The sequence below is a fragment of the Egretta garzetta genome, unplaced genomic scaffold (assembly GCF_000687185.1).
Source record: "Egretta garzetta isolate BGI_Z169 unplaced genomic scaffold, ASM68718v1 scaffold117, whole genome shotgun sequence".
Classification (NCBI taxonomy): Eukaryota; Metazoa; Chordata; class Aves; order Pelecaniformes; family Ardeidae; genus Egretta; species Egretta garzetta.
In genome coordinates, this window is record NW_009260479.1 from 1972089 (window position 1) to 1984057 (window position 11969).

General features: G+C 45.9%; 1 protein-coding gene across 1 annotated transcript in view; it reads right to left on the reverse strand.

Moving 5' to 3' along the window:
• The window catches only part of LOC104130961 (mitogen-activated protein kinase kinase kinase 3-like), a 60231-nt gene extending 49456 nt beyond the window's left edge, over positions 1-10775 (reverse strand). The window contains exon 1 of the mRNA XM_009644068.2: positions 10697-10775. Within this exon, the coding sequence (XP_009642363.2) occupies positions 10697-10700 (4 nt within the window). The 5' untranslated portion in view covers positions 10701-10775. The remainder of the gene's footprint in view (positions 1-10696) is intronic.
• Positions 10776-11969: the final 1194 nt, after the last annotated feature.

An 11969-nucleotide genomic window follows, 5' to 3' on the forward strand; every position in this document is an offset into this window, starting at 1 on the left:
AATATTGTCCTCTGAGTCATTACTGAGCAAGGTTGGAGCGTGTAGCTAAGGGGCTGCACGTTGTCATATGCGCTTCCGCTTGGATCCAATGTAAAACCACAGACGTGACCGCTTGTGGTCACTCAAGCTCCCACTGTGCTGTTCACAGCTGCGATGTTCAGCCGTTGTGCCTGTGCAAATTCCAGCAGCACCCTCCATCGCTCGCATCCACCTCTCCAGAAGGTGATGCCACTGCTGGGGATATCCTCGGGCAGAGGGGAGAGTTCCGTGAAGGCTGAGAAGGGATGAGGAGAGGATGGGAAGCCTCCCAGAAATATCGTCACCTTCAGCAAAGGCCCATTCAAAAGGCAAGACTTGGAACATGTAGTGAGAAAACCACTGAAATGTAATTAAACACAGCAAAAAGAAATACGGAACCACATGACTATGACACTAACAACCTTAACTGTGGCCTCCAAAGGACATCAGCCTTCCATTTTCTCTAGTTTCGGAAAATGTACATTTATCTGATGAACTGGTATATGACATTTATCATTTATCGAAGAGAACCCTCAACTGAAAGCCAAAACTCACTACCTCAGCATCACTCAGTACCTGCAAAGGGCTGTCTCTGTCCTGATGGACCTCCAGCTAAACTGTCAGATGGGAAGAGAGATGAGCTGGGTTTTGTGTCTTATTTTATGGACAGGAATCAGAGACAGACAAACGTCTTGCCCAAGGCTACACAAATCTGTAGCCAGAGCTAAACATGTTAAGGGAGCTTAAATTCAGAAAGGACTTAACTTGATCTAGCCTTCCTGGCTGTATACAAAGGCTACAGAAATTCATTTATCAGCCTCTACATCACGATCTTGACCTAGAATCACCCAAAACAGTCTCTTTCAGAACGCTGTCCAGAAAGTCTTGGTTTGAAGAACCCACACACTTATTCCAATAGCATCTCTAACAAATATCTCTAAACTCCAGTTTAGGTATAGCTTGCTTTGTATTGTACTCATTAGATCCTGACATCCCTATATCTTGGAGACGCCTCTATTAACAGAAATCACCCCTCCCCCATCTTCAGCAGGTATTCACAGGCTGCAAACTCCTCCCCTTTTAACCCTTCTTCATTTAACTAAATGGAAAAACATAGCTTCTTACATTAGAGTAATCCTTAAAGTCATTCCTACAGCTCTTTCCAGTTGCTTTTTTAAGATGTTTTTTTCTTTATGAAGAGCAGAGCAAACAGTAGCATATAATGTTCAAAGGCCACAACACCTTTTCATTTCTATTTGCAGTGTGAGCGTGGGGTAACAGCAAACCTGGCCCATGCATTACAGTGAAAGTTCACGTCTACTGGACCAACAGCAACTTGGACTGTCCACTGCCATCATTAGAAGGTCAATGTCATAACAGTCCTGAGCTTGCTTTCCTGGTCCAGAGATCTAAGCAATATTAACCCATGCGAAAGCAGGTGGCAAAGAACATGCTTGTGAAGACAAAAGCTGCCTTTTCTCCAAAAGCTAGAGAAAAGGTCAGAGATTAAAAGAAACCCAGGGCTTTTGAGTTTCTTCAGTATCTGCAAACACTGTCAACAGACATGTACTGCCACCAGGATTCAGGCCATGCACAAAATACCAGGGGCAGAGGTACCAAGACAGCATGGACTCAATGATCTTAAGGGTCTTTTCCAACCTAAATGATTCTATTATTCTAAATAGCAGAAGGAAACAATTAGTAAGTAAACACTGTCACAGTGATTGTCCCAGTCAATACTGGGAAGGAGACCAGCAAGCTAGAAGCTCAAGAGCCTGACTTGGACCGTAACAAAAGCCCCTAAGTGAGTAAAGAAGGGACCCAGACACTCACAGCCAGCCACAAATACTGTTTTGTAACTCACCCCCTGTAGAAGGGCTGCCTGTGAACAACCTGCAGTAGAACAGATTGCTGCATGCATCCATCTAGTGATAGAGATGCAAATAAACCTCTGTGTAAATCACACGCAAAACATTTTGCCAGTCTGGAGCAGTGTTCAGTATCTGATAAAGAGAAAAATTATCCAATTACCCTCCCCCAGCCCAGATTGCTGTGCAGGGCAGCAGACACACCAGTGGAGCATGTTCCTTTTGCAAATCAGCACAGGCTGGCCATTAGCTGGATCCTGCTGTCATTCACCCCCCTGCAACCCCACCCAGGGGATGGCAAGGTCACTCCTGTGTTCGACTGGAGGGCAGGGCACAGCTCAGCAGGTCACACACAGCAATTATGCATGAGGAAGTGAGGAAAGACCCTTCTGATATGCAGGATTTCTTGGCAGGAGTTTGCTCACTGACGTCTTAAGCTTGGGACACACAAATCCACATAGATAACTAAGGCCGTGAAGTGCTGGGGTTTCTTGAATGCACGTGTCTCCTTATCAAGGAGTTATGATGCTAAAGGGTGTGCCATCTAATAGGTATAGAAGATTAATACATTACCTGACAAATCGATGGTAAACGTTTGCTGTCCATAATTGACATAATTTTGTATTTTGCTTTTATAGCACAGCCAGTAACTGCTTTGTGAAAAGAAACAAAACCAAACCCATCAGAAGCTTTTGACAGCTACAGACATCCATCGTGCCAAATGCCCAATAAAACATCTGTGGTTTTAGGGTACAGTTATACCACCTCACAGACCCTTTTCTCAGGGGTAAAGCTCATTTTGAGAGTTCCTGCCTCCTATTCCCCAGTCAACAGATGAGAGAACCTGTTTAGATCAAAAACAACCCTTCCCTCTACACCCCCTTGCAAAAAGGGACAGAAATTAGTGCTCAGGAATGGGTTTGAGGGCAAGGCAAAAATCTGTTTAAAAAAAGCTAAAGCAATTATTTTTTAAATTATAATTAGTAAAACTGTACATCACATACATAACTAATTCTTACCACTACAACAACAGGGCCCAACCAGTCCCCAAAATAATAATGTGCACAAATAAGCAAATACCTCCAATGTAATGTTAAGTGACTGGGCTCTTAACATGTCTATAAGAGCATTAAGAAAACAGCGAAAGAGAATAAACTAGCAAATAAATGTCATAATGTATTGAGATATGGTATGTGCGATTACAAAGAACATCAACTGCCCTCTGAATTTCCCCAGGGAAAACAAAAAGCTAAGGTAACATTACTGAGAATTCACCTCAGTTTAGGTAAGGCAAGAGTGATGCCCTTAGAACACTGAGTGATCGATACCTTGCAAACACCAAAACCTTTCGAGGGCACTGAATGGCAAGATCGAGTGATCGATACCTTGCAAACACCAAAACCAAAACCTTTCGAGGGCACTGAATGGCAAGATTTATCACTTATGCAGAAGTTTCAATGGCTAATCCACAAATCATACAAGAAGCTTCTCTTGACAGATGTGAAGGGCTGTGGCACAATGCCAGCATGCCCTCTTCCCAGAGATTTAGCAGGGACTTTTGCAATGGAAAAGGCCTCAGGATCCAAAAGGTGTTTGGTTTAGCTCAGCAGGGAGGGAAAGTATGGTTACGTCTGTGGTTCATTACAACCCTCTGCTCCCAAAATAGCCATCACTCTGACAGCACCGTGCGCCGTGAAATTCCACAGGATCAGAGCTGCCAGCAGAGCTTTCCCTCCTCCACAGCCCCATCCCCGTGCACGCTTGTCACCACATGTCCCCCATACATCCCCACACAGGTGGAGGGAGGCAAAGCCCAGCTAAGGAGCCATCTTCCTCCCCCCCAGATACAGCCCCTGCGACATCCCGACAGCCAGGCTCGGTTAGGGCGAAGCAGCTTGGGGATGAGGGCACATAAACCCTCTGGCGTTAGAAGATGAGGAGAGCTGCTCAGATGCTGCACTGCAGCGGGTGTCCGAGCTGGACAGCTTGGAGATGGGCAAAAGTCTTTGCCCTTGTGGAGTTTATCTCGTGGTTTTCAGATAAAAGCTTGGGGCACAAAACCCAGCCTCCTCCCCCACAGTGCCACTGGGCCCTGTAACAACCTGTGGGGGTCCAGCCATGGCACCCCACACCCTTCAACCCTCCTTGGCTAATGGGGCAAACATCTGGGTTAAAATGGGTAGGTGTTTGGTGCTGGGGGGGAAGGTTTGCTGAAGAGGGCTGAGTTGGGGAAAAGAGGTGCTGCCACTCATATCCAGCCAGCAATTTGGCTCCTGGAGCAGGAGACTTGATGGTTCAATAAAAAAAAAAAGCCACAAACAAAAAACCACACACACCAGTTTTTAGTCATCTAAAAGGTTTCAGGGCTTCTTCAACACTTGCTGGCTGACCCTGCATCCTGTCACTACAGGGCAGTGGGGCTCAGCCCAGACCCAGCCACCATGGCACCCCTGGCTACAGAGGACCAGCCGTGTCCCCAGGCCATGGGGGACAGGACAGGACCCTGGTGTGCCAGTCCTACCCACCATCTCTCTGAGAAGTCACCCCTTAAACTCTTCTCCAGCCCCCAGCGGGCATCATCTTACTGCCAAAAGGGTGGCAATGTGGCACCCAGCCCTGAATCAGTCCCCAGCACCACACAGGGCTGGGACCCACAACAGGAGTTCTGATGAGCCCTATGCTCCTCAGGCTATTTTTATATTTAGTCAATTAAGCAAGACCAGCACTCAAGCCCTGCCCTGTGACCTTCCATAGCTAACTGCCAGCTTGCTGCCTGCTTCATCCATGCCACGGCCCCTACCCCCTGGGCTGCTCCCTGTAAGGGGAGCAGATGAGGCCACCCCATTTTGGGGGAGGAATTTGGCCATACCCAGACATGCAGCGCCAAAGCACAGGCCATGACATGTTTGTTGGCCACCACAGCTGTAACTGGGTAAGCTGCTTTACCCCTAAGCACCTCTAAACCTGGCTGTGAAGCAGGGGCCATAACGCAGACCATGTTTGCAAACCCATTTGAGGTGCGCAGGGAACAATGAGAGCCCACCTCAGTCCCCTGCTACCAAAGCTCATAAAGAGATCTAAAGGATGGCAAAGATTAAATAAGCAAGTCTCTGTTATCCAAAGAATCATAGAATCATAGAATGTTTTGGGTTGGAAGGGACCCCTAGAGGCCATCTAGTCCAACCCCCCTGCAGGAGCAGGGACACCGCTAACCAGATCAGGTTGCTCAGAGCCCCATCCAACCTGGCCTTGAATGCTTCCAGGGATGGGGCCTCCACTACCTCTCTGGGCAACCTGAACAAGCATTTACCCTACAGAGCACCAAAGAGAAACTTAACCCAGCCTCGATCATCCCAGCTGCCAAAGGCTTCCCAGCCCTGAACTGTCTCCAGCACTGGGTGGCTCCCACCTGCAGCCCTGGGGAAGACAGGAGGCAGACACATGAATATGGCAGCGAGAGTCAGGGCTTTCCTATAAAAGCAGAGAGTGCTGCGAGATAAGCCATGCTAAATCTCTGCCTCTTGGACAAACCTGTTGTTTCTCATTTGCTTTTGCAGAATAGTTCGTCAAGGAGAGACGCAAGCAGGGACTAGAGCCTTAAAAAGCAAAAATAACCACATTTAAGGAAATTTTTTATGCCCATAGCTCCACTGAGCATTAAAAAAAAATTCAAGACGGGCTGTTTGGTTTTATGGCATGATGCATTTAGTCCCATAGCATCTGCCTGCAAAGCTCCTCCCCACTTCAAAGGTACCAGGTACTGGTTTCTCTGTCATTCCACGACAAACTTTCACAGCTTTTTTGCTAGCCCTGCCCTTTGCTCCACAGACATTAGTTACCTTTTCTTTTAATGGATTAACATAATTAAATTAAACTGGGGCAATTTTTCCAGCCTGTTTTCCTGCTAAGATTAAGATTTTCTCCTTCTGAAGAGCTTATGTGCCTGAAAGGCAGCTTGGTTTTTTCCTACCTCTATCAGTCTGGTCTAGTAAGAGATACTACCTCTCCACACAATCCGTCCCTCTCTCAAGCACACTTGAAAGAAAAATGTTTACCCAGAGAGAAACATAGCTGGCAAGTTATTTCCCCTGACTGCCTCCGATACCTTTGAAGGTTATTTGTGGGCTCATAAAGACCTCTTTCTCCCTCCCAGCCCAGCTACTTCCAATGCTCAAAGCCACAGCCCAGAGCCTGTGAACTCCTGATCTGTTGCTGCAGCAACGGCTGCAACGTCTTAAATACAGGGATGCAGGTCCGGTCCCACATTCCCCAGGTGCCCAAAGTACCTGGTGTGACCCTAAACAGGAGCCCTGGGTGCAATGGGCACAGTACCAGGAAAGGGAAACAGACACGGACACTTCAAAAATAACAAAACCTGAGCTAGAAAGCTTGATGTGCCACCTTATAAGATAAACCGCTGTAATTCAACCTGATTTTTTTTTTTAATAGCTCTCAGCATACTGAGAACAAGTGAAGAGCAAAGAGCAAGTGAAGAGCCAAACCATTGCCTTAGGTGGAGGAATTTTCCTCATTCCTCAAGGAATTTTCCGCATTCAAACAAGGCATGGGAGAACCAAGACATCAATGCCTGCATGCATGGGGACAGGGAGAGCCAGTCTGTTCTCCCCTTACCAACTGGGGCAGATTTCTCCATCTCAATAGTCCCCCAAAACCCACAAAAGTGGGTTAAATAGCCAGACCATGGCTGTGCAAAAACATCCCCTCCTCCTTCAGGAAGCTGCTGCCCTTCTGCCAGCCTAGCCTGCAGCCTTCTCCAAACACACCCATTCTGTCAAGGCAATACTGTAAATAAGCATCATTCTCCCATCTCCCGCACCTCAGATTACCCTTCTGCTGAAACAAAAGTCACACTTGCTGCAGAAAAGTACCAAAGACCTAAACCTTTGAGTTACACGTACATACGCTGAACGGACCAGATAAGCGTTCCTGGAGGTTTTTACCATCAGAAATACACATGCATGCACATGACATTTAAGAATACTTAAATAATTTTTAAGCAAGAAGAAAAAAGTTAGGCAATAAACATGGTGGTGCTTTTTAAACCAACTTCTGCAGGTTTTTAATATTAATTGTAGTGTCATATTTAAACATGGCAACCTTCAGCATTGAACATGGTCCTGCCAATTGTGTTGTATTGGAGACATGGACATTTTTAGAAGTGTCTATGCACTCGCTGGTCACAGCTACATTTTGATCAAACTATAAAGAGGTCTTGGACTCTCACGGAGAGGTGGCAGATGGAAATGGATTGCGAGCTGGAGGAATTGCTCTGAGCTAGGAGTGAGAGGTGGGACCTTCTGGTTTAGCACACATGTTCTCCACTCCAATTTTTCTCCCATTATCAAGGCTGAGAAAACCAATGCAAGAGGAACATGTCACTTGAATTCCTTGAGGCCTGAGAAGAATGGCTACCCAACAACCATGTTAAAAATGAGTTCATTATTCATCCAATTAACAGGAATTACAGTACCAAAATGACAGCAGACAACCACTTAAGGCTCTGGCACCATTTTGGATGATCAGCATCCAGAGAAGTGTGTTGAAGACCAGCCTTCCTGAAGATGTCTCTCCCAGATCCATGCTCAGCCATCTTACTCCACTTCCATAACCCAAGACCTGACCCACAAAGGAAACATGTGGTCAGCTTCTGAAGCAGTGACTGAACACCTACAGCATGACCACCCCTCCAGAAATCATGAAATCCCTCCAATGCCATTTCTCAGCACCTTCCTTTTCCATACAAATAAAAAGTCAAATGCCTCAGTACAAATACAACCATTATACATCTGGAGTAAACTGTCCAGTACAACACTAAATGGGAGCCCAAGTGATTTATTGAAGACTAAAGTGTGAAGCAAAGCCAGAACAATTCTGCCCCAAGATCCTATGCTGTATCCAGTTGCTCCTCTCTCTGAAATTAAGCCCTCATCTGTCCTGCAGAGTTATGTCCAGATCCTTCACAGACAGCACTAAGAGAATAAATGTCAAGCGACATGGTCGTGGCTGCATCTCCACATCATATGGCCACCCAGAGCCAAGGACCTCTGCTTAGGCTGGCCCCAAGCTGGAACACGTAGAGATACCATCTTGGACCTGCAACAGCAGAGCAACCTACCTGCAGCACCAGGATGCCACAGCTGCAGAGAGCTACTCCAAGCACTGCATGACACAACCGAACTGCTATGTCAGAGATGGAGCCCACGGAGACGCCAGAATTCACCACTTCCCATCTTATGGTGTCCATACAAGGTCATGCAGCTTCCCTAGAACATGTCCAGGAGTCAACAGTCCTATGCTGAACTCTGAGACACTGAGCAGACTATAAATATGATCCTAAGAAGACAGGTAGACTTGGAACAGACCTTCAGAGATCACTTCATCCAATACACCTCCCCTGTGGTCTACCAGAAGCGAATCAATTACATGACTGCAAATTTGCTGCTCTGCCCTTGAAAACACTCCCCCATCGCAATGTGTGGAGGAAACAAACACATATAAAAGGAGGAGGGGAAGTGAAACTAATAAAACCTCAAAATTTAGCCTACTTTCCTGTGTGTCAGCAAAGCTGTTGCAACAATCCTTTAACTAACAAGCACCACTCAGTAGTAACACTGATCAAAATACACATCACTTCACCCATCTCTCCCCAACAGTCAAGCCAGAGACCAGAGTCAGGACCACACCATGATCCTTTCCGAATGCAGCTGGGCAGATCTAACCAGTCCTTACACAGGCAATGATGCTACCTTAGTGACAAGCTACAGCAATGCTCCAAAGCAATGACTTTTGGGGAAGGGGACACACACAGTACCTCCCCACCCACCCACAAGTGTGAGCAGAACTGCAAACCCACACAAGACTCCTACCAATTCAGTTCACCTTCCCAAAAAACAGTCACAGTGCCTTGCACGTGGTGCTCTCTTCACTACAGTATTCCCACAATTACTGCTTCCCAAGTGCTTCCGTATTACATTTACGGCTGACAGTTTGAAAGCACCTTGAGCAGTATGTCTCAACCACACCCTCTGCAAAAGTAGTCAAATATCTGCTGAGAACTGGATTGGAGTCAGCAACTCATTCCTTACTGGTGCTCAGAGCAAGTGTGAACTTTTCTTCTAAAAAGAAAAAACCCAAAGCATTGCATTGACAAAGGAGTGGCTTTCACCTTCAAAGTGAAAATATCTCTAAAAAATTTTGGGGTTTTTCACCAGGGATTTTAAACTGAAATTTGTCATTCCTTATATTGAAGAAAAGCAGGTCTGGACTTTCTATTCCCTTTTTTTTTTTAACTTGGCTTTAAATTAGTCCTCTCCCCAGAAAGATCTCTTAAAAAGGGAAAGAGCAAAAGAGAGGTAAAGCCAGGATTGGCTAAACACAGCTTTTCTCCTTTCTCCATGTTTTTTCTCCTTCAGAAACAGTTAAGGTGTGGCAGTGGCTTCACATTTTTCAAATTCAAACCACTATCAAACTCTGAATCATTTCTCTACAGGTTTGCAAGGGCAATCCCTAAATGTACTGGTATTCCCCCCACCAACTTTTTTTTCTTTTTAAGCACCATTTCAACCAGCCCTGAAAAAAGTTTTGGGTGAACTCGTGTAAACGCTGCATATGTAGAGGTGAAGTGCTCAGCTTCAACCAGGACTCCTCTGAGATCTCTTCCCCTTCTTGGGCTACCAGGTCAGGAAGCCATTTCAGGAGAGGAATTTAGGCTCCTCTGTAACCTGCCTCTTCTGGTGAAGGAAGCTCAATTAGCTCCACGTGTTAATCAAGCACTGACACCCATGTTTGATAGAACCTGGCCTTGTGCTTCAATCTGCTAAGCTTTCTCTTTTCAACAAAATTAAAGAAAAGGAAAAGAAACCCCCACAGCTGCCAAAACTGCTACTGTCTGGCAAAATTTGGAATTGTTTTTGTGGTCAATGTCCATTCTGCAAAGAGCTTTCTCATACTTTGCCACATTCATAAATGCACGAAACACTGGCTGAATCCCAAACCCAGCAGTGCTGCTGTCAGTAAGGCATCCATCTCCTGTGAAGTCCTTTAGCAAGGATGGGGAGACACCAGGCAATCCCTCCAGCGGGGTGCTGCCTGTGTGACAGGTTACAAGCAGAGTAGCAGAGCATGGACATTTTCCTACAAGTCAGGTATGATTTTGCAAGAGTACTGTGATAAGTTTGACGGCCAATGGCATGGGAAGGTGAAGGAGGCTGGGTCTCTCACACTCAGCTTCTGCAAGACACCACCACCGACCTGATTATTCACGTGCTATAACTGAGCAAGTCCAGCACTTCTAAGCGGTCCCAATTCCTGACGTAACCAGTTTTCTTTAGCAGCAGAGATAAGATCAAGATCATTATGTACTTCCAGAGCTACAAATAATTTCCACTTTAAAAAAAAAGGTCTCCTTCAGCACTACAGAGCATCTGATACACAACTATTCCAGCGGAAAAGGGAGAAGGTGCAAGTAATCCAGGTCACCGACTAAAAAAGCAGTATACTCAGGCTCTGTTTGAAACAGAAGCTTCCTCGGGAGAAGATGCTCTGCCCAGAGATACAAGGCAGACTTGGGAAGAGGCTCCACCTAGAACATGACCCACCAGATCACACTGAGGGGAAGAAAAGAATTTGTCCAATTTTGATGCCATTGGAAGGTAAAAAAAAATAGAAAGCAATGTAATATTCAGCCAGACCATCTTGGCAATGTCTCCCATTCTTGTTATGCTTGGTAGCCCTGACCAAAATTAGCAGGCTGCAGAAAATTAATTGCTTCAGGAGAATCCAGTTCTTACCCATCTTTCCATCTACATCAGGCCTCCATTCCACCGGTCCCAGACACTTGTACCTTATCCTCCACTCTCAAGCATCCACCCTGTAATAACAAACATACACAAAAGTTTACAGATGAATTTTGACATGTCAGACAGATTGAACAGGACCACCCTTCACAAAGCATTTCCCCACCATCACCTGGGCTGGAGGGAAGAGAACCATTTTGTTAGGAACTGAGACCAGGAGTCTGCCCTCCTCTACATGCCCCAAAGGTTACAGACTAAAAACCTGGTACCTTTTTGTTTTTAAAATCTTGGAGTAACCACCTTATACTTGTGCCATAGGTCTCCTTTTCTTAAGAGCAGAGCATCTTTAATACATTACACCTTTAACATTTTTTCATTATTTAATGTAACCTTAAAGCAATACCGTCTTTAACACATCACATTTTGCAACATTCCTATGAAATAACACTCACTTGGGGAACAGACCGACAGCAGGACATGAAAAGTCAGTTCCAGAGGCAGCCTGTATCAAAGCAGAAACCTAAATTTAGGCCTTCTAAATTCCAGCCAAGGTTCCTCAATACTGGACCAGCCTTCCTCTGACAGCATGGGAAAAAACACCCTCAGTCTGGGCAGTTCTCAGCAGCAACATATGCCCCATACATCCCTCTTGGCAGGCTGTGCCTCTACAGCCCTTTAGAGTCCCTGCCCATTGCCAAGTGCTACACACTGCTATCCACCAATTTGCCCAAAACCAATGCAGAAGGAGGTTCAGTTACCTGGCATGCTGCATTTAGTCAAAGCTCTGTGCCCAGCAAAGGTGTGGGGGTTTTTTTGCTCACCAAGAAACTTAAAAGTGTAAACCTGAGCCTGCTGGAGTAAGTCCTGCTCGCTGGTGGGAAACCTCAGCTTAGACTGAGAAGGTAAAACCCACCTCAAGATGCAATGTGTTAGAAGTGATCAGCAAAGACCAGTCCACTTCAGCTGATTGCTACACACCCAGATTTCTCAGCTGTAACCCTGCGTGATAGTACAAGTAAATGGAGAGACATCCCATGTACTTCGTCTGACCTGCACGGAGAGAGTAAGACACTCCTGTCCTGCAGTCACTGCAGGCAGCATTGCCCCAAAGTCAGCAAGAGCTGTGTGTGCCAGGACACAGGCATGAATTCTGCAGCATTACACATCATGGATTGGGTAGCAGCAGTAGAAAAAGGCACTTTGAAAATCTCCCAGCTCAGTCAAATCAATTTAAACACAATTAAAAAACCCTGAAGTGAACCAGGAA